Genomic DNA, 20123 nt, shown 5'->3' with positions numbered 1-20123 from the left:
GGCAGCCGTAGTTCCATCCAGGCATTTGCACAGTTGCCACACTAAATTAAAGGATTTCTCAAACATGAATGGAAGAATCAAAGCACCAATCCAGGTATGTTTTTGATGAGGGAGTAACATTATAGCATGATGTACAGCTCAAAATGTAGATTTTACATAATATTTCTCCTTTAAAACTTTCTGACTTTGGTCATGTGTTTTGGATTTCCTTCTAAAAGCTTCTCACATAAGTTTACTGAAATTTTGACTCATTCATCCTGATAGAACTGGTGGCCACCTAGCCACCTTGCAGCAGTGAACTTCACTGCTTCTCTGGGACTGGGATGAGGACTTTGTGATGGCCTCTCCAAAACATTAAGCTTGTTGTCCTTCAGCTAATTTGTAACTAATTTGGTGATATGCTGAGGAACATTGTCTATTTGGAAAAGACAACTGTTACCAAACTAACTTTGTGCTGATGTCTCGTGGTGTTGCTTCAATATTTCCACAACACATTCTTTCCACATCATCTATTTTTTGTAGGTGATCAGCTGCCTTCTCTTAGATAGGCAATCTTTTACTTACAGGCATTTTATGATCTACTGACTGTTCCAGGTTATATACCTGGACTGATTAGACCAGTTTATATTGCAAAGTACTTTTGAGCGGTGTACATACAGGGTTGGAATGCAACACAGTGAAGAAGTCAGGACTGGTGAGGAACTTGGCGGTGGGGGACTGCAGCAGCAAGGAGATGCGAGACCTGGAACTGGCCTGAGCCACACCGTTGTCCCTCCGGAGCTCTGAAAGGCAAATGAGCAATGTCAAAAAAAAAGAATCAGACAAGGAGGAAAAAAGCCTCTTTTCCTCATTTTGTCATCTTACAACCACAAACTGAATCCACATAAAATACAGTAAGATACAGGCAGGTAAGTGGAAAAAAGATCTGTGGTTTTAATCTTTTTTTAAAATTTAAAACAAACAAAACCCTAAGAAAATGGGTGGTGAAAAGTAATCAATTCACCTTCCCTGAGTCAGAAGCTTGAAGAACCACCTCTTGCAAGTGTTTTTGGATGCATTTTATTTTTACTTCCTCACAGTCTGCCTGCACTCGATTTCTGTCCTATCACGCTACTCTGAACAGTCCCAGATTATTAAGCAACTGTTGATTACGATTGGCAGATGGGCCAGCCAATGATTAGGCAAGGATCAGCTGTTAGAGCCTTCCTTAGTTTTCCTGGTAAAAAAGACTCAAAAAGACTAAACATTTCTCTGAAGAGAAATGTTTAGGACAGAGATTAAGTTCTTGGGAAGATGTTTTTCACACCAGCTCTGGCACTGCGCTCTTTCATGTGGGAAATTATCCACATTCGCCTAATTTTTCTTTCTTTTCTTTCTTTTTAAATTACAGCCAATAGTGTCACAGTGTGGCATTTTCTAAAATTACATCAGTCAAGCGCAGTATGATAAACAACTGCTTGGGTAAAGTTAGCCTTCCTGTGTTTACTCTGTAAATTCCAGAATAGAATGGATTATTATGCGTCATCAACTCATCGAGTGAAAAAATGGCGACTGCCATGGCCAAAAAATATAACAAATGATGTACATTTTTGAAGTAGTTATGAGTTTTAGTATATCACAAACAGCATTTTTTTTTTAGATAATAGGAAAATTACAACATATTGAGACCAACATGTTCAGTTAATCCTAGATCCATCCATTTTCTAACACCCTTGTCCCCAATGGGGTCAGGAAGGGTGCTGATGCCTACCTTCAGCGAACGTTTCGGGCGAGAGGCAGTCACCCTGGACAGGTCGCCAGTCTGTCGCAGGGCAATAACATATATACTCTATAACATATATACATTTTTTTAAAAATGCTCCATATTAAGATTTTTTCCCCACAATGATGAATTTAAATTATAATTATTAATTAAAGTATAGTCAAACAAAAAAACATGTCATTAAGAATCATCTCAAGTTAATCAATTTAAAGTGCACTGTCAAAAATGTCAATGAATTATGAAAAATAAAATAATTCATTATCAAGTCTTTGAAATTACACAAGCAGAGGGAGAGAAAAAGACAAGAGAAAAATGTATAAAGATTCTGCGCAATATAAAATTTAACCAAAAGTGTAGGTACATTTTGTCTAATAGATTGTAATAACGTACCACTCCTCATAGTCGTTTTAGAGTCAATTCAAAAAGTAGCAAAAGATGCACAAAAGACTAATCGAAGCACCAAATTGAGTGCACATATCAGACCTTGGTCCACAGTTCGATTTTGGTTAGATATCCAAAAATAATACTTGTACCTTTTCAATTGAGGGAGGAGTACTTAACCTCAATGCGCGACCCTGTGGCTATTAATGGCAAAGTCCCAATGGAGTTTAGATATGAAACAGTGCTGCTACAAGATGACAAGAGCATGTTATGGAGTTTGCAGAATTGAAGATGTGCATTTATTTGTTTGTCAGATGTCAAACTGAGCATGGCAGAGTGGAGGAAGAAAAACTGTGAGCTGGGAATTTCTTCTTCTTTCTCATTTCAGCTAGAGAAACTGCATAGCGTTGCCCCCAAGTTGCCTGGAGGTGCAGGACTGCATTATTTTAAGATGTACATTTTTTTTAAAAGTCCTCATTGTGAATTTGTGGTGGTGAACCAGATGTCATGTCATGACAAATCTGGACACAGTTGTGAATACATTTGTCATGTGTCTAGAAAGACACTCCTTCTGTGTGTCTTTCTGGAAAATCCCGTTCTAATGTATAATATGACAGATTACATTGGAATTATAATGAAGAATTATAAATAAACTGGGATTGACACCATCATGTGGCCAAATAGGATAACTACACTATGGGGCAAGTTACCCTGTTGATAACTTGATGGGAGGCGGAAAATAATAATACAGGACCACGGCGGGAAAGGAGGGTAAAACGGGTAGTTTCCCAGCCAAAACAGGAGACTTGAAAGGTATGGACATCGTTCATATTTGAAACTTTGAATTTTCCTTACAATTCCCAAATGTGTTCTAGTTTGTGCAGATTAAACACATGCATTGTGGTTATAACATGACAAAAGGTAGTAAGTTGAGTGGTGCATTTTAACGGCAGAGTACGGTTGGGGTGCTACCTGGAACAGATGGATGCATATCAGCCTCATCCCCAAGCAGCTCACTGGCTGGCTGCTCCTCCTGTCTGCTGTCATTTGTTATCGTCCTTCGGATACTCTGATACCTGTAGATGTGCAAGTCAATACAAAATACTAGCTAAACATCATGTAAAGGTGGAAAGGTTAGTAGATTTTAAAATCCTTGTGGCATTGACTTTCATGTTTCATGTGACTTTCATGACCCAGTTGGCATCATTTTTGCTTCTAATGAAGTAAAAAGTTTAGGTGCCAGTAATGAGTGATTGTCCAATCAGAACAAACCAGAAACCTTAGAACGAGAAGAACCTCCTAAGCTCTTTATTTTCACAGGAACTCTGTGAACATGATGACTACCACATATGGAACTGAAAACTGTTGGTACTGACCTGCGGTTGAGCTGTTCCATCTGCTGTATGGAGCTGGACCTCTGTAGAGTCTGTGGGGCCGGGGGAGCAGTAGGCCGCTGCCATGTTGTTGTTCTGTTCACATGATCCACATAAAAGATGCGACCATGACTGTCAATGCGAGCCTCCCAATCTGGATTAGGAAGATAGTGGGAAAGTTTGCAGACTGTTGCTCATTGCAGACACAATGAGCAACAAAAACTCAGAATGTATGCAACAAATGAAGGAATGTAAAGGGAAATGTCTGCCCCTGAATCTGTCATAGTCAAACTTTAGGAAATACTTCAGAAAATGTAACTTAGAGCAAACAAATACACTTTTTATACCCTTGTTTCTGCTGGAACATTACGTTTTATTTCTGTTCATTGTACCCTAATCAACAGCAATTAAGGTACAATTTCTGTCTCATTACAGAAAGTAGTAAAGAGATCTACTGATTTTAGTTGACCTGTTTTGTTTTGTGAAGCTAAGATAATACAGCTTCAATCTGAATTCAATGTTTCTGCCTAACTAGATTTTAACGATGATCCATATTTTGCTATCTGGGATATTGTCTTCCCATAGATTTATTCTGTTCTTGGTTTTTTCCCCACTTAATTGTTTCAGATCATTTTAAATTAATGTATAATCAGACAAAGATCACCTGACTGAATACTAAAGTTGTTTCAAATTATGATTTTTCCTTTGTGAAAACTGTAATTGCCCTCAAGAACAGAGGCAAAACAAAGTTACTAGATATATCAGCATAGAATAACTAATAAGCAATTTGTAAGTTTTTTTCTCCAAATAACCACAATGTGGTAATAATATTTCTGCTGTAGTTCATAACGTCTGCCAGAAGGTGGCCAGTTTGTCATACTGTGCACCAGTCAGAAATAGAGTCAACCTGTCAACCTGCAATGAAGCTTTACAATAACAGGAAGTTACTCTGAAGTTACTTTGAATAAAAACAAGCAACACATCAAGTTATGAGTATTCCTATACATTTCATGTAGGATATGCAAACACCTACTAGGAGGCAGAGGCTCATCTACTCTTTGATAGCGGCTGATGTCATGGCGGACAGAGGGAAGGGACCGAACAGACTGATGACTGTTGACCTGAGCTGTGGCACCTGCATTAAACATACAACATCTGGATCAATTGCTAACCTAAAACATATCATTTTAGCTGCTGATAAATTTTAAGGGTACTACTATACAGTTCAGTGATATATTGGATACATTGCATAAAACACACTGTCATGACATTGACACTGTCATTAAATCATACCCGACTTTTCCTGTTTCATGTCAGTTAGAATTACATAAATGATTTATTTTTGCTAGATGTCAGAATAATGAGAAAATGTTTAATAATTCATTACTTGTATCAATTTCAGCAGATAGATATAAATTTGGTGACTAACTGACCTAAAACAGGTTCTAATCTTACTCTTTCTACATGGAGTTCTCTCCTTGTACGCTTCCTCCCACATTAGAAAAAATGACTGAGGTTATATATTATATATACGTATATTCCTTTATTTAACCAGGTAAACCCCGTTAAGATCTAGATCTCATTTTCAAGAGGGACCTGGGCAAAAAAAATTTGCAATACAAAAATTTGCAGTACAGGTTAATTGGTCTCTCTAAATTGCTCTCCAGGTTTCCCTGTGATGGAATGGCAACCTGTCTAAGGTGTATCCCGCCTCTCACCTGATCACCCATGGAATAGTCAAAAGGTCCTCCGTGCAACCTTGCAAGGATAAGCAGTTATTGGAAATGGAGGAATTGGACAGTCTAAAGCTAAAATAAAACAGCTTCATGACTCTGTAGGCTTATATTATCTCCTGGTGCACAAGCTCAAATAAGCTTAGTTGTTCTCTCTGCAGTAAGAAGCATCACGGTCTCTGATTTTAATAAGGTTCTGCTCTTTAACTATTCCACCATAATTTCAATGTCGCTGACATGGACAGATGCCATGCAGGAGTTTGCTCAGAACATTCATCCTAAAGGCAACTTACAGCCAACAGAAGTAATGGTGACTAAACTGGATTAAGACTGGAAAATTCACATCTGCTGTCTGAAGTTAATATACTCAACACTGCTCCTTCAGTGTAAAATGATTAGACAATATTCAGCTGCAATACGTATACTATCATCAACATTGATAATGTGTCAGTTATGGTTGAAACCCTTTATGTTGATTCAACATGCAAGTCATCGACCACTTTCAATATCATTTCAATGTCAAGCTTCAATGTGAATTCAATGTTTCTGCCTAACTAGATTTCAACGATGATCCATATTTTGCTATCTGGGATATTGTCTTCCCACATATTTATTCTGTTCTTGCTTTTTTCCCCCCCACTTAATTGTTTCAGATCATTTTAAATTGATGTATAATCAGACAAAGATCACCTGACTGAATACTAAAGCTGTTTCAAATTATGATTTTTCCTCTGTGAAAACTATAATTGTCCTCAAGAACAGAGGCAAAACAAAGTCACTAGATGTACCAGTGTAGAATAACTAATAAGTAATTTGTAAGTTTTTTTTCTCCAAAGAACCATAATGAGAAGTAGAATCCACAAATAGGGAAAACATGGAATACAGGAGAATCTTCCCAGGACTAGCCAGCCTGCCAAAATTATTCAGAGAGCTGACCAGCAATTCATACAAGATGAACCTAGAACAGGGGTGCTGTGGTGGCACAGGGAATAGAGCACAACCCACTTAAAGAGGCCTCAGCCCTCAATGCCACCATCGGATGTTCGTGTCCCGGCCTGACCTTTGCGGCATGTCTTCCCCTGTCTCATTACCCACTTTCCTGTCTGACCACTCTCAAATAAAGACCACTAAAGTCAAAAAAACAAAACCCTAGAACAACTTCTGTAGCTCTACAGCAGAAGTCATGTTTCAACAATAAGAAACTGTGAGGAAATAGCCTCCATGGGAGAGTGGTAAGAAGAAAATCATGCTCCCTGAAAATATGCTGATGATCCCTGTAACTTTGGGAAAATATTCTGTGGACTGGTACAATAACAATTCAACTTACAATTCATACAGGATGTGCATTATGTTGTATTCAAAGTTGAACTGATGAAACATTCCATAAAAAAGACAATCATACCTACAATCAAACGTGGTGGTGACAGAGGGATCGTCTGGGGGTGCTTTGCTGTTTCAGAATCATCAGTACACTTCACATACTTGATGGAACTATGAATTTTGATCTCTACAAGAAATTCTGAAGGAGAATATCCAACCCCTCAATTCAAGCTGGAAAGGTCTTTTCAAAGTCTGGACTGAAGTCCAATTGAGATGTGGCACATGTACTCATCCCCATCGACAACAACAATACGAGCAAGTTCTTTGAAAGAGTGATTTCTGGGCCCATACTGAGGAAATTAAAATGTTAAGGATGTTCATGAGCACAATCCAAAAGTCACAAATGCTCAACCTTGCACACAAACTGAATAAATGTCCACAGTGACGAGGACTGAAAAAGCAACTTCAAGCTTCAGCTAAAATTTGAAAGCTAAATGTCTTCTGAAGACTGTTTGGGCCAATCATGGTGAGGGTTCTATCTCTAAGAACATAGTAACTATAACAATTGTCAATCCTGGTGGTGACAGAATCATGCTGAAGGACAATTTGAGGAGCTGGTGTATTTTACAAAATAAATGGAAGGAAAAAAGGAGGAAAACTAACTATATTCTTCAACATCAGATCAAATCAACAACTATATGGTTTTTCGGATGTCCTAACAGGAAGATAATCTCAAACCAATAGCTAACTTGGTTATAAAATGAAACAATGTTGAGAAAAAGGGTGTAGAGACGCTGATGGCTACTTTATAATCTCACCAATCTCTCTATCCTCAAGCAATGTCCTGTCAGTCACTCTGGCCCCGGACCTCTCCTGGGTCTGTGCCTGACCTGCAGATGTCTGCATGGACTGCCTCCTCCAGACATCTGTGCCTTTCTGCCCCCCTTCTTTGTTCCCACCTTCAGCCCTCATTCCTTTCAAACACAGAAGCAACCCAACTATATGAGTAACAGAGCTAAATTTTGCTGCGTTACTTTCTACTTGCTCAGATAAGCTCCTTTTCCCATTGATGACCAATATTATTTACTTGTTGATAATAGATTATTTCCCTCTATACTTTATTTTCAATGATAGTGTTTATAAATCACGTTGCTCACGATATTTTTTTTACACACAATTAAACTTCACTTTAGATTTCAAGGAAGCGTAACAGACAGGATTCGTTCAGTTTTCTGACGAATCCCATGTTGTTCATGTTATAATAAGGTTTCCTCATATACCAGAGTCAGCTGTGGAGTTCCACAAAATGCAGTGCTTGGAACAATTCTCTGTACTACTTATAGCAAAAAGCAGATTTTTACATACACATAAAGGACGTAATTTATTGTCAACAAGTTACAGAAATTCAGTACAACTGGCTCCGTTTATCTGCTTAGCTATGTTTAAACTCTTATCAAAATGTTTAACATAAAGTGTTTTCGGCTACCACCAACTCAGTGTACTCAGTTTTTCTTTTCTCCAAGTACTCTTGGACCAGTGATTCTGTACTTTACTATACGTGTGCCTGTGCTGTGCTCTCAACTCCTTCTCATGGCAGATGTCTGGCCATGTCAGACCTGGTTCTGCTGAAGGTCTTGATGAAACAGAAAAAAAGAATTGTGTGTGCTTAAATGTGTCTTCCAACATCTTATAAAACCACATACCAACTTCAGAACTCTCTCCTCCTCTAGCATCTCTGCTGCTGTTCGGAGCAGATGCTCCAACTGGCCCGTTCACCTCACTGCTTGAAGACTCTGCCCCTTCCTCTTCTGCTTTTGGAGCAAGTTCTTTCCTTGATTCAACCTCCTGATGGCAGAAAAGGAGAGGATTAAAGGGAAGAGCAAGGTTGGCCCAAAGTCAACTGTCGACACAATGTCTGTGATTTGTGGATGTTTGTTTTCGCACAGACCTTTCAGCTCCCACTCCAGCTACTTAACGTCATGGTATTTTGTCATGTGTGGTTTACAACAGTACAGTAAATACAACAATCATGGCAGACAGAACGACTGTTACGAATTCACAAGTTTAGTAGGGGAGGATGTAATTCCTCTCTGAACTGCAAAATAAAATTGTATTTATCATTTTTTTTTTATAACAAAAAAAAAAGGAAGGTGTCGGTGAGCCGTTCTTCTGCATTAGACCAGAACTGCACAGGGGGAGTTTAATTTCAGCTCTTCTACATCTGACCAAAACCAATGTTCTGACTATCTGTGTTACCAGACAAACCGTGATAACAGCAGCTCATGGAAGTTGAGTAACACTGTTTTCCCCATAAATAAACCCATTTGGGTAGTGCGATAAAGCATAAAATTCATATCAGGATGCATGTTGTCATGGGTGGCGGTAACAATATATATCAATATAATTTGTATAAATCTTACAATAGAAACAAAAAAAAATCATATACTAATTGATTATGTATAGCGTAAACACTAATTTTTGTGGATGTTATTTGTATGTAATGTTTAATTGTTTTGTTTTATGTTGCTGCCTATCATTGCCAGGTCTCCCTTAAAAATAAGTCTTATTTTAAGGGAGACCTGGCATTGATGGGCAAAGGTGGCCAACTGGTTAAATCAAAGCTAAATAAATAAATGAAAAAAAATATATAAAAATATATATAACATAAATGTAATGGATGTCTGAGTCAAATCCTGCTTATTCTTCCTATGTTGTGACTGGAACTTTTAGTTAGCTGAACTGCTTGGCATTGCTGGTATTCAAGCACATGCTTCTTTTTAAGTTGGTAAAACAGAATGCTTGTATTTCCTCTCTTCCACACACTTTGCAGATTGCATTTCTTTGCTCCTGGTTTTACTGCTTAACCCTCCCACTGTCTTAAGAGATAGGGCCATTTAAACCCCAGGAGTTTTTTACTCTGTCTGGTTTTACAAAGTTTTCTTTCTGTGGCTTCGGAAAGACCATCATTCTGTGATCCCATGGCGCTTCCCCGCTGTCCAACATCTACCGGCATCCTCTTGAGCATCGTGCTAAGATCATGGGAGGTTAAACATGAACCAGGTCCAGATATTTTACATTTTTTGCACCTGCTTTTTTAACAAGTTCTTCTTTTGCCCTCTATGCTATACTTCCCACTTTCTCTGTTTTGATGTCATCAACAAGCATTACCACGGTTAGTCAGTAGACTACAGATATCTATCATATGCCAAATTTCTATCATTTCAACTGTATACTGTTTATATCACGCATTCCTGAAACACACCTACAAAATGCAGACCAATCACACAATAGATTTGCATGGAGAGGGGGGCAAAAGGTTCATCAGGGAGCTTGTGACACGAGGCTGAGAACAAAATTATGTGATTTTAATCACACAACTGCAACTATGAGAATTAATTTCAGCAGTTTGGCTCAACCACATAGAGCCCTTTAGAGGAACTGTATATATGCCCCCCCAGATCCCAGCAGTTTAGTGTAGAGTAAAAAAGTCTCTTTTGCTTACTTGAATGGGTGAAAGAGGACCCAGGGAAGGGCTACAGGTTCCCATCCTGCTACTCTGCTCCTGACAGGAACATTGTGGTACGGAATCTCCCTGTGGATTGGCTGCAGCAGCCTCGGCTCCAGGCTTTTGGGATGAGAAGACAGCTGTTTCTTCAGTCACCTGTGCTGCTCCAGCAGACCCTTCAGCCCCATCTACCGATGCTCTGGTTAGAGCACAAGCTTTGTTTTCCCCGTTTTCTGCTGCTACTTCATTTCCAGAATTTGGAGGCTCAGTTGGAAGCTGACCCGCAGAAGAAGAACCTTCCTCTGCTCCAGCTCCAATATCTTCCTTTAAATCTTCGTTCTGTGCAGGTGATCTGCTTACAGAGTCCGTGCTCTGTTCTGCCCTTGTGCTCTGGGATAGGTCTCTATGCTGCCCCGCTGTATCCTCATCCTCATCTGAATCAATGTGCAGCATGGCGTTGAGTCGTGTGTCAGTTGGAAAGCTGGAGCGCAGTTTAGGCAAAGGCGGCACCAAAAGTCGGTCCCTGTGGCCAGTGGGGGCCTCAAGAGCGTCAAGGTAGTCATTGAGGGACACCTGTCGATGGGTGAGATGCCCCAGAGCCGCAGAGGGCAGGTCATTCTCTCCCACGTGTCCGGGCTCATGCCACATAATGTTCTCTCCATAACAACAAAGGCCATTCACCAACAAGGGGCTATTGTCGGAACCCATGGGAGAAGGTCCACTTGTGACACGAGATGATGTGGAGGCTTGAGGAAGATCTTCATCATCAGATGGGCTGCCAGGGTCTCCGCTGCCCAGGAGGCTTCCTCCAGCAGCGTCTGGGGAGGCTTCTGTAGAGCAGAAGTGTGGAGTGGGTTTCATTACTTCATTACAGAGTTTACAACAAACCATGTTAAATTAAATAAATATTTCATTGGGATGAAAAAAAATATGGGCTTTTCTACCGCCTCACAACTGCTGATTGGAACCAGCACACACCTTCTTGTCCGGTGGAAGTGATGTCCACTCTGAACTGAAGCTGGCCGCTCACATTGTCTGTCGGGAGGCGGCGACACAAGCTATAGCTGACCTGGTGACCCCTACAGACATACACACACACACACACACACAAGCTGTTTATCTGGATCTGTGTTAATGGTAAATAAAGCTCTTTAAAGTACAATAATTATGTCTCATGCTTGAAATGAATGCAGTCTGGTTCCTACTGGAAGGAATGAATGTCTGCAAGCCTCAATTAGAAAACTTCTAGTCATTTTGTCTGAACTTTCTCCTGAAAAGTAGATAAATTAATGTGATAAGGTCAGCTTTCCCGAATTCCCCTGGTGGAGTGAGGAGGAATCACTGGGCTACTTCTTCGAAATTAGACGGAGAAGCTAGCCAGTTCTGCTGAGTTGGGTTCATCAAGCCAATCCATTTGATGAAATTAGAAGTGTGTTGTGTAACCACTTTATTCACAATAAAGAAATTTTTTCTTACTATGTTTTTTAAAATACTATATATTTTTTTATTTTAACGTTTCAGCAAGCATCTTTCGCTTTGTCTTTATGGTTAAGACAAGAACCCATCGCATTCAGCAAGAACGTCATTCGGCCTGTGCTGAATGACATTCTGAACAGCAGGTCCAGGGATCTGATGCACCAAGACCCGAGCCAAAAGCAATGTGTGACTTTTTCCGTTTTCGGAACCTGCTGGACCTCAATGATCCTCCTTTTGAATTCTATTTTGTATTCTTCTCCGAGCCTTTCAGGCCTTTAGAAGTGCAAACCAAGACTAATTTTTGATTAGAAGTCAAAAATGCAAACACAAATTTCTACTTTTTTTTCTTCACTTTTTCAATTTAGAAAAAAACTCAAGTTTTTCCAATAATGAGTTTTAACAATAAGATGAGTTGGTTTTTCAGCTGCATCAAAATTTGTGTATTTTGCAAAACTGCAAAGGAAAAACACACCATACGAGTCATGTCATTAACAATCGCATGTTGAATGAAATTTTTCACCCAGAAAAATGAAGAGGACAAAAGTAAGTTGTAGGAGGATAATTTCACAGTATGTTGTTTAATAACTTATTGTTTGAAACAAACTTATCCAGGTGTGAATTTAATTGTGTTTCTTATTTAATGGAAACACCACAATTGCGAAATTATGTTTTTCGATATTAGTGGAATGTCGACATAACATTGTACACATTTGTAATAGAAATGCAGTTAATGATGAATATTGAGATGCATGTATTTGTGGACTTTTACAAGAGCAATAGACAGGCCGACATGAAGCATTCCCTGTGGAAAGTGTTCTTTGGTTCCATCAGTTCTTTAGTTTTTAAAACATAATCGTCAAGGCACACCACCCTGCATGTTTTAGATGTTTCCTAGTTTCAGCTCACCTGATTTTATCTGACTGCCGATTAACAAGCTTTTGCTCAACTAAAGTAATCTAAACCCAGTTAGGTTATTATCTAATTAAAGATTACAAAATTTTAAGTGATGTGTCGTCTTAGCAGCGAAACATGGAAAACACTCAGTGTGTGCCTTGAGGATCAAGGTTGAAGACCACTGTTTTAGACATTTCAGTTATTCAGGACAGTTTTGTGTCTGGGTGTGAACTCACTCAACTGTCGGCCCCTCAAGAAGTCTCTGTACGGGGATGATCAGATGACCCAGAAAGCGCTTGATGATTGGTCGGCTCTTGGCAAACTTATCCTTCACTTCAATCTCCAACACATCAGTCATCAGAGCCACAAAGGTGTACTTCTACAGAAAACAGATATACAAATTTTTCACCTAGATACTTAAGAATTCTTAGTAGTAAATTGGTGGACAGAACAGGCAATAAAAAGTTTCATAAAAATTGGACATCTGCTAATATCCAGTGTCTTAAATGCACAATCAGGGCCAATGAGTTTGTCAAAGCGTATGTGTGCTTACCTCCCCGTGCCACACAGGGTTGATGGTGTTGGCTATAATGGTGGAGCGCCTCTCCTGGCCATGGTGAGTGAATTTGGGGAGGCCACTCCTCTTCCCAGGAAGGATGGACATTTTCAAGTATGGGTCAGGGTTAAAAAACATCCCCTTCTTCAACCCCACTGCCTGGATATCTGAAACAGTAGCAGTTATAGACATCTTTCTTGTCAATACCCATAGTGCTAGCAAAGACATTACAACATTGGTTTTCTATCGCCTGAAAAACATTTCTAGGATTAAATAAATTCTAGAAACTATTTGAAAGATCTCAAAGAAACTCGTCCATATGTTTGTCACTAGTCAAATTGATTACTGCAACAGGTTTGCCTAAAAAGTCAATGAAACAAGTGCAGTTGATCCAGAAGCAAATCGCCTCCATTCCTAAGTCCTTATACTCAGTGTTGCATGCCCACCTTATTACTGAATTAGGCAATTTGTGATGAATTAAATCATTACAAAAACCACACAGTTGCTTTATTGAACAATGTCCATCATCCAACTTCGCGCTCATACCCCTGAACCACAATACTCATTATATCATCGAATAAGCACATAGTGAGTCTCAATTATTACATATTACTCTCTGCTCTGTGGGTTAGTGAGGCATTGTGTTAGTTGCTATGAGAATCGGTCTGTGTGTAGAGTAAAGCTGACATAGAGAGAAAGGAAAAGAAGAATATAAGTGGCTTAAAGTTGCCTTACGCCTCTTCATCAACATATTTTCCCTCTGCTGTGGGGCACTGCAGTCACTGTAATTTTTAAACCTTCAATAAACAACAAAGACTGAACTAATTGCCTCGCTGTTTGTAGAACGTGGCAACAATCATCAATAGGATGAAATATTTCATAAAGTATAGGAGCTATGGTCGGCTCAATTTTAGCAAACTAATTTTAACACAGGAAATTATGTAAATAACATTTTAGGGCAAAGCCTAGAGCACCAGTGAGCAGCATGCAGACAAGAAAAAGGAAAGAAAAAAAAGAGCTGCAGAGTTTGTACCACTTGGATTTTGTATAGTTTATCTCGTTGTTTGCAGTTTGTTGACATCTCATTTTGTTTTGTGTGCATGGAAATGCAAGTAAGTGATGTTGGAAGTTAGGAATTTTGTTAATTTAGTCAAATATAGCGGTTTTTACCCTTAATTGATAGCATGCTTTATTCACTTGCACATTTAATAAGAGCTACACAACATAGGGTTTTGCATGTTATATTTATTTAGAAACAGCATATTTGTAAGCATTAATATTGCAGTTATTGAATCACTGATGCTGTATTATGTTTCTGTTCTAGAACATCCATCCAGCCATCCATCCATCCATCCATCCATATCTTTCCACTTATCCGGGGTCGGATCGCAGGGGTAGCTGCCTAAGGAGGGAGGCCCAGACTTCCCTCTCCCCAGCCACTTGTTCCAGCTCTTCCGGGAGAATCCCAAGGCATTCCCAGGCCAGTCGAGGAACATAGTCCCTCCAGCGTGTCCTGGGTCTTCCCCGGGGCCTCCTCCCAGTGGGACGTGCCCAGAACACCTCAGCAGGGAGGCGTCCAGGAGGCATCCTAACTAGATGCCCGAGCCACCTCAACTGGCTCCTCTCGATGTGAAGGAGCAGCGGCTCTACTCTGAGTCCCTCCTGGATGACTGAGCTTCTCACCCTATCTCTAAGGGAGAGCCCAGACACCCTACGGAGAAAACCCATTTAGTCCGCTTGTATCCGTGACCTCGTTCTTTCGGTCATGACCCAAAGCTCATGACCATAGATAAGGGTTGGAACATAGATTGACTGATAAATTGAGAGCTTTGCTTTTTGAGTCAGTTTTGTCTTCACCACAACAGACTGGTACAGCACCAGCTTCACTGCAGACGCTGGCGCTAATCCATCTGTCAATCTCCTGCTCCATTTTTCCCTCATTCATGAGCAAGATTCTCAGATACTTAAACTCCTCCGGTTTGGGGCCAGAGGAGTTCCCCTTTCCTACCACCGACAAGAAACAATTTTTCAATTAGTTTGGATTGTTTGACAGTGAAGTGTAAATGCGAACTGCACAAGTTGAAAATGTAGCAAATTTTGCAATTTTGGTCCCCAATCGAATCGAGTCTACCATACTATCAGGTGTGAAAACACAAAAATATTTTTGTTAGTTTATAAATCACTTTATGGCTTAAAACCAAAATACGTTAAAGATCTTTTGTCGTATCAACCTTCAAGACCACTCGGGTCTTCTTGTTGTAGTTTGCTTTGCAACCCCAGAACCAGAATCAAACACCAAACCAACATTCAGTTTTTATGCAACACAAATCTGGACCAAACTTCCAGAAAACAGAAAAACAGCCAAAAAATTGAGTTTTTTAAAATCAAGTCTAAGAACCCAGCTGTCTAGAATTGTATTTGACCAATAATAACTGGAACGTTGATCAAGATCTTTGATAATGAGTATTCTTGATTTTGATGATGGCATTTGACAAAATTGAATATTTGTCGCTTGTTTCATAATAGTTTATTGTGTTATGTTTTTATCATGTAAATTACTTAAAACTGAATGGTTGCTGAAATGTGCTTTACAAATTATCTTTACTTGACTGTGTGCATACTCCTCTCACCTGACAGGGTAAAGCTGACAAGTTTTCGACAATGTTCACTTCCTGACTGCTCCTCCACTTGGCCTTCACCTCTCACCTATTTCAAAAACAAACAAATGAAAAGTGATTTTAGTTTAATCTCACTTCACCTTCAAAAACAAAAAAAAATCTGCTATGATTCTTGCCCGTCTGCCTGCTCTGTTTTCCTCCTCAGCTGCAATCAATCTCATCTGATCCACCTGCATGCTGCTGTGCTACAGTGCACTCATGCTCATGTCTTCCGCCTGTTCACCAGCAGTTATATTCAGCTCTCAGGCAGACAGTATCAGATTTTTGAAAACCCATGAGTGAACCCAGCATTTCCTTCTTTTTTTGACCACGGTCACAACCACGTTTTCTCTTTTGGATTTCCCTGTCTTGCCTTGCCCACATTGGATATTCAATGGACTGAATTATCTGTTTTCCCTGCAGTGTGTCCGGAGCTCACACTGCAGTCAAAGAGGCGGATCTGACCATTTTCACGGTGATTCTGATAAATTTCTCTGTAAAACAACTCGTATAATCATGTCAAGGTTGTAACTTTGAGTTTAATCAACAGATGTTGTTAAAAAACCAATGACAAGATTGTAAAATAAATAAAAAAGCTCTTGCTCTTAGTTTTTTTTTTTAAATCGCAAAAAGAATTAGTCTTTTTCTATCTTTTGTCACTTAAGCCTGACAAATAAAAGCACCCCACCAAACATGGGTTTCCAACACATTGTGTGTATTTATAATTTTTCATTGCTGATAAGAGGATGGAAGCTGGTTGATAGCAGCTACAAAAACATAGTCTTCCTGAAAAGATGAGTGTAGGTCTTCTGAATTAATTCCATTCTAATGTAAAATATGACCGATTACTAGATCAAAGAAATTTCTAGTTGCTAATTTTTGGTGGCTCAATTATACACATAACAATCATTGTGAATTTGAAAACATTTGCTCTTGCCAAAGTTATGAGGGGAAAAACCACATATTTCAGCTGCCTGAAATAATCTGTAAATTAACTTACCCCCTTCTTTGCAGTTAGGGATCAGCATCCCTAACTGATCCTGATCCCTTTTGTAAGGTCGTGGTACTAGTGACAACCAACAGAACAAAACAAAGGCAATTTGAATATGGATGATAAAGTATTAAATCACACACTTACTGGGACTCCTGGGTTCTTCACAGTGATGCAAGGAGTTGTTGCTCTTAATGCTCCACTTATTCCATGATAATATTTGAAACAGATCTTTGTCTCAGCTGTAAAGAGAAACCCCCCAAAAAACTTCTGTACATGAAAAGCAATCAAAGAGCAGAAGAATTGGGCTTGTCTGCAATGTTTTTTCCCCCCTCACATTTCAATCAGAAATGTAGCACCATCTACTGGCTGAACAATTTGTTAAGGGAAAAATTCATAGCCAAACTAACCAAGCTATAAGATTTTCCCTTGAACCTTATAGCTGCTGTTGCCACCCTTCCATTAGATTTTTATCAACTGCTAGAGAATATTTTACATATCTGTGGAGGAGTTCTGGCCCATTCCTTCATGGACAATTGTTTTAATTTTGCATGAATTTACATTCAGACTCTAGGCTATTTATAAGCCATATTTCCCAGCCATTTAAATGTTAATTTAACACCAGATTGAAAGACGCATACCTTCCACAAAGAATTTGTGGATATATTTTTGTATTATACTTACAATATGTTCTTAGCCGTGCTAATTAAGATCTTGGCAGGGAAATATGGAATGAGCATCAATGCTAGAATAACAAATATCTATGACTTTGTTTCTCATGTATTGCTAATTGTGATCAGCTTACTTAATTTTAAACAAGTTCTACTTTAGGAATTTTTTAATTCTATAGATCAAGTAATCAGGCTCATGAAATTGAACTAACATGTAACTAATCAGTCAATCCATGATTTAACAAGGGTAGCAAACTTATTTAGAGATAAAAACAAATGTCTGTGCTCAATTAAGCACGATTAATGTTATTAAGCTTTGACTGAAAATTGACTCTGACAGCTAAGCTATACAAAGTGATAAAGAACACTAGAGGATATGGTGCTAAGAAAAGATATAGTATCTTGTTTCCACAGGCAAACATTTCTGTGGCAAAACATAATCTGACAGATTCAGCTGACAGACTAGAAGTAAGAGGAGCTGTCCACTCACATATTCAACCTACTGGGATAGTAACTGCTTTGGCATATTTTTAGCCTGCTGAGGATGGCTGTACCGCCCCCAGAAAAAACTCTGGCAAATAATTCATGTTAACCATGCAAGCTGGCCTTTATGTATGGAGGACCAAAACTGACATAATTTAAAATAATAAATATATAAAGCAGAAAAATATGTTTTTTGTTTTTCCTAATATTCCTATTGAATATGTTTTCAGATGTTGGTAAACTGCCACAGCAGACCATCCTGTGGGCATTTCTTAATTCTGCCTTCAAGGACTCCCAGTGGGTTCACAACTTCAGGATGTCCAGAGACCTTCACCTTTCTGGAGCAGGAAACACAACCCAAATGCACTGATGGCACATTAATTAAAAACAATGTTGCTGATGTTCTTGTAGCACTGGCCATGCAAGGACAATCTCTATATTACTGGTTTTAAATAACTAAATAAATTTGATTATTTCTCATCTGATCATATTCAACTAAACTGTATTCCTTCTAATCGGTGTAGTTCTCATTTTAATCAAGTCTCTCATGTCCTCACTTACCCTCCATGAAATAGGGCTCAGGCTCCAGTCTCCACAAAACCTGTCCTTTTTGAGTACCATTTACTCCACGGTTCTTGGACTCCCAGACGTTGGCCACACATGTCTCATCTGTAAAAAACACAATGTAATTTATTAAAAAGCTGTATTTTAAGTGCAGAAATCCTGGATTCTAACATTTATTACAATAAGCAAACTGTCAAATGGACTCCTGATTTTTACTAAACTTAAAAAAACAAAAAAAAGAAAGTTAATTCATTTATATTTGGTTTTATCAAGCCTGATAAAACTCCGGTGTCTATCTGTTTACCTTCATAGATGGGCCATAAACATTAAAACTTAAATATTAAAACTTTGGGAATACATATTTGGCATTTAGCTGGTCATGCACTAAGCAGCGGGATTACATTTCTCCCTGCCGTATAAATCTAGACCCTCCATTCCCTTTCACGTATTTATCCTCTTCCATACATATTAACATTTTAGATCACAATGATAAAGGTTTTGACAAATTGTGTGGATGTATCACTATATAGGTTTTGTTTACTATACAAATCTTGAACGCTTGTTAAAAATGCTGAATTAGCTTAAGTTTTGGTTTACAAAACAATTTTCAGTAAAACTGATTTCTACAAAATAATGACAAATAAAAAAATGAAACATAAAATAAGTGACTGGCTAATTATTAACCCCCTATAAAGTGACTGACATAATTCAACAGAATAGAGTTTGCCAAAAGACGTGTGGGAGCCTTCATGGTCAAGTCCAAGAAAGCTCTTTGGTCTGATGAGACTAAAATTGAGGCGTTTGGCTCTCAGATAAAATGCTATGGTTGGAGGAAAACACATCACCACAAACACACCATCCAGCTTGAACAGCTTTCCAAGGAAGAATGGAGTTAAATTGCAGGGTGTAGATGTGCTAGCCTTATTGGACACACACACACTTAATGGAGTGGCCAGGACAAAGTCCCGATTTCAGTCCCAGAAAATATCAATGGGAAGAACTGTAGACGTCTATGAGCAAGCAGGACAACAAACCTGACATACCTTCTAACAGTTCTGTCAAGAGGAATGGGTTAAAATTCTGGCAAATTGTTGAGAAGCTTATAAAAAAATGTTTTACCCAATTATTCTATATGTTGTTGGAAATAGTTTAATTATGCTAATTTTAATTTTGTTTAACTTTGGCGCATGTTGAAATATTATACTGATCATGATTATTTTGAGTAGGCCTCAATTTAGGTTAGATTTGGACTCATGGTTTAATCAATACATAACTTAATCAGTAGAATTTTTTTCTTAGATATAATGATCACAATTTGATTAAAATTAGTCTAATCATAGTTTTTTATATTAGAGCACATTCTTAGGAGTGTATAAGTCATATATTCATCTGAAAAATGTATTGAATGTAACAGATGTTTTGGTATTGAAACTGCTCATGTTTGTTTTATAGGAGTTTGAAGATATTATATGGAACATGTATTAATTTTGATAATCAAAATCAGCTGTTTGATGTGTTGGGTCTATTTTAGTTCCTAACCTGCAAGGAATCAACCAGAGACACAAATTACATTTCTGTAGAAGAGGGGAGCAGAGCCAGACGTGGAGAACCGCCGTCAAACACTGTCTGTGATCAACTCCGCCGGCTCTTTGTCCCCAACTGCTTTTTATTATGATTACAAGGAAGGAGGATGGGCTTTTTCACACAGTCACACAAAGAATTGACCAACGACCTTTACTACAGGATATTCTGGAACC

At 38.7% G+C, this 20123-nt stretch overlaps 1 protein-coding gene across 4 annotated transcripts in view; it reads right to left on the bottom strand.

Annotated features, from left to right (window-relative positions):
• The window catches only part of hecw2b (HECT, C2 and WW domain containing E3 ubiquitin protein ligase 2b), a 70293-nt gene that overhangs the window by 34902 nt on the left and 15268 nt on the right, over nucleotides 1-20123 (bottom strand). For 3 of the 4 annotated variants that reach the window (XM_028010384.1, XM_028010385.1, XM_028010388.1), the window contains 12 exons: nucleotides 18364-18471; nucleotides 16796-16890; nucleotides 15631-15706; nucleotides 12998-13167; nucleotides 12681-12823; nucleotides 11053-11153; nucleotides 10072-10904; nucleotides 8273-8414; nucleotides 4550-4651; nucleotides 3520-3670; nucleotides 3116-3219; nucleotides 658-782 (listed from right to left, as the gene is read on the bottom strand). In XM_028010384.1, the coding sequence (XP_027866185.1) occupies nucleotides 658-782; nucleotides 3116-3219; nucleotides 3520-3670; nucleotides 4550-4651; nucleotides 8273-8414; nucleotides 10072-10904; nucleotides 11053-11153; nucleotides 12681-12823; nucleotides 12998-13167; nucleotides 15631-15706; nucleotides 16796-16890; nucleotides 18364-18471 (2150 nt within the window). The remainder of the gene's footprint in view (nucleotides 1-657; nucleotides 783-3115; nucleotides 3220-3519; nucleotides 3671-4549; nucleotides 4652-8272; nucleotides 8415-10071; nucleotides 10905-11052; nucleotides 11154-12680; nucleotides 12824-12997; nucleotides 13168-15630; nucleotides 15707-16795; nucleotides 16891-18363; nucleotides 18472-20123) is intronic. The other variant, XM_028010386.1, reaches the window with a different exon arrangement.

Source organism: Xiphophorus couchianus, chromosome 24 (assembly GCF_001444195.1).
Source record: "Xiphophorus couchianus chromosome 24, X_couchianus-1.0, whole genome shotgun sequence".
In the NCBI taxonomy this organism is placed as follows: Eukaryota; Metazoa; Chordata; class Actinopteri; order Cyprinodontiformes; family Poeciliidae; genus Xiphophorus; species Xiphophorus couchianus.
The sequence above is the reverse complement of the archived record's forward strand: the minus strand, read 5'-3'. Positions and strand labels throughout refer to the sequence as shown.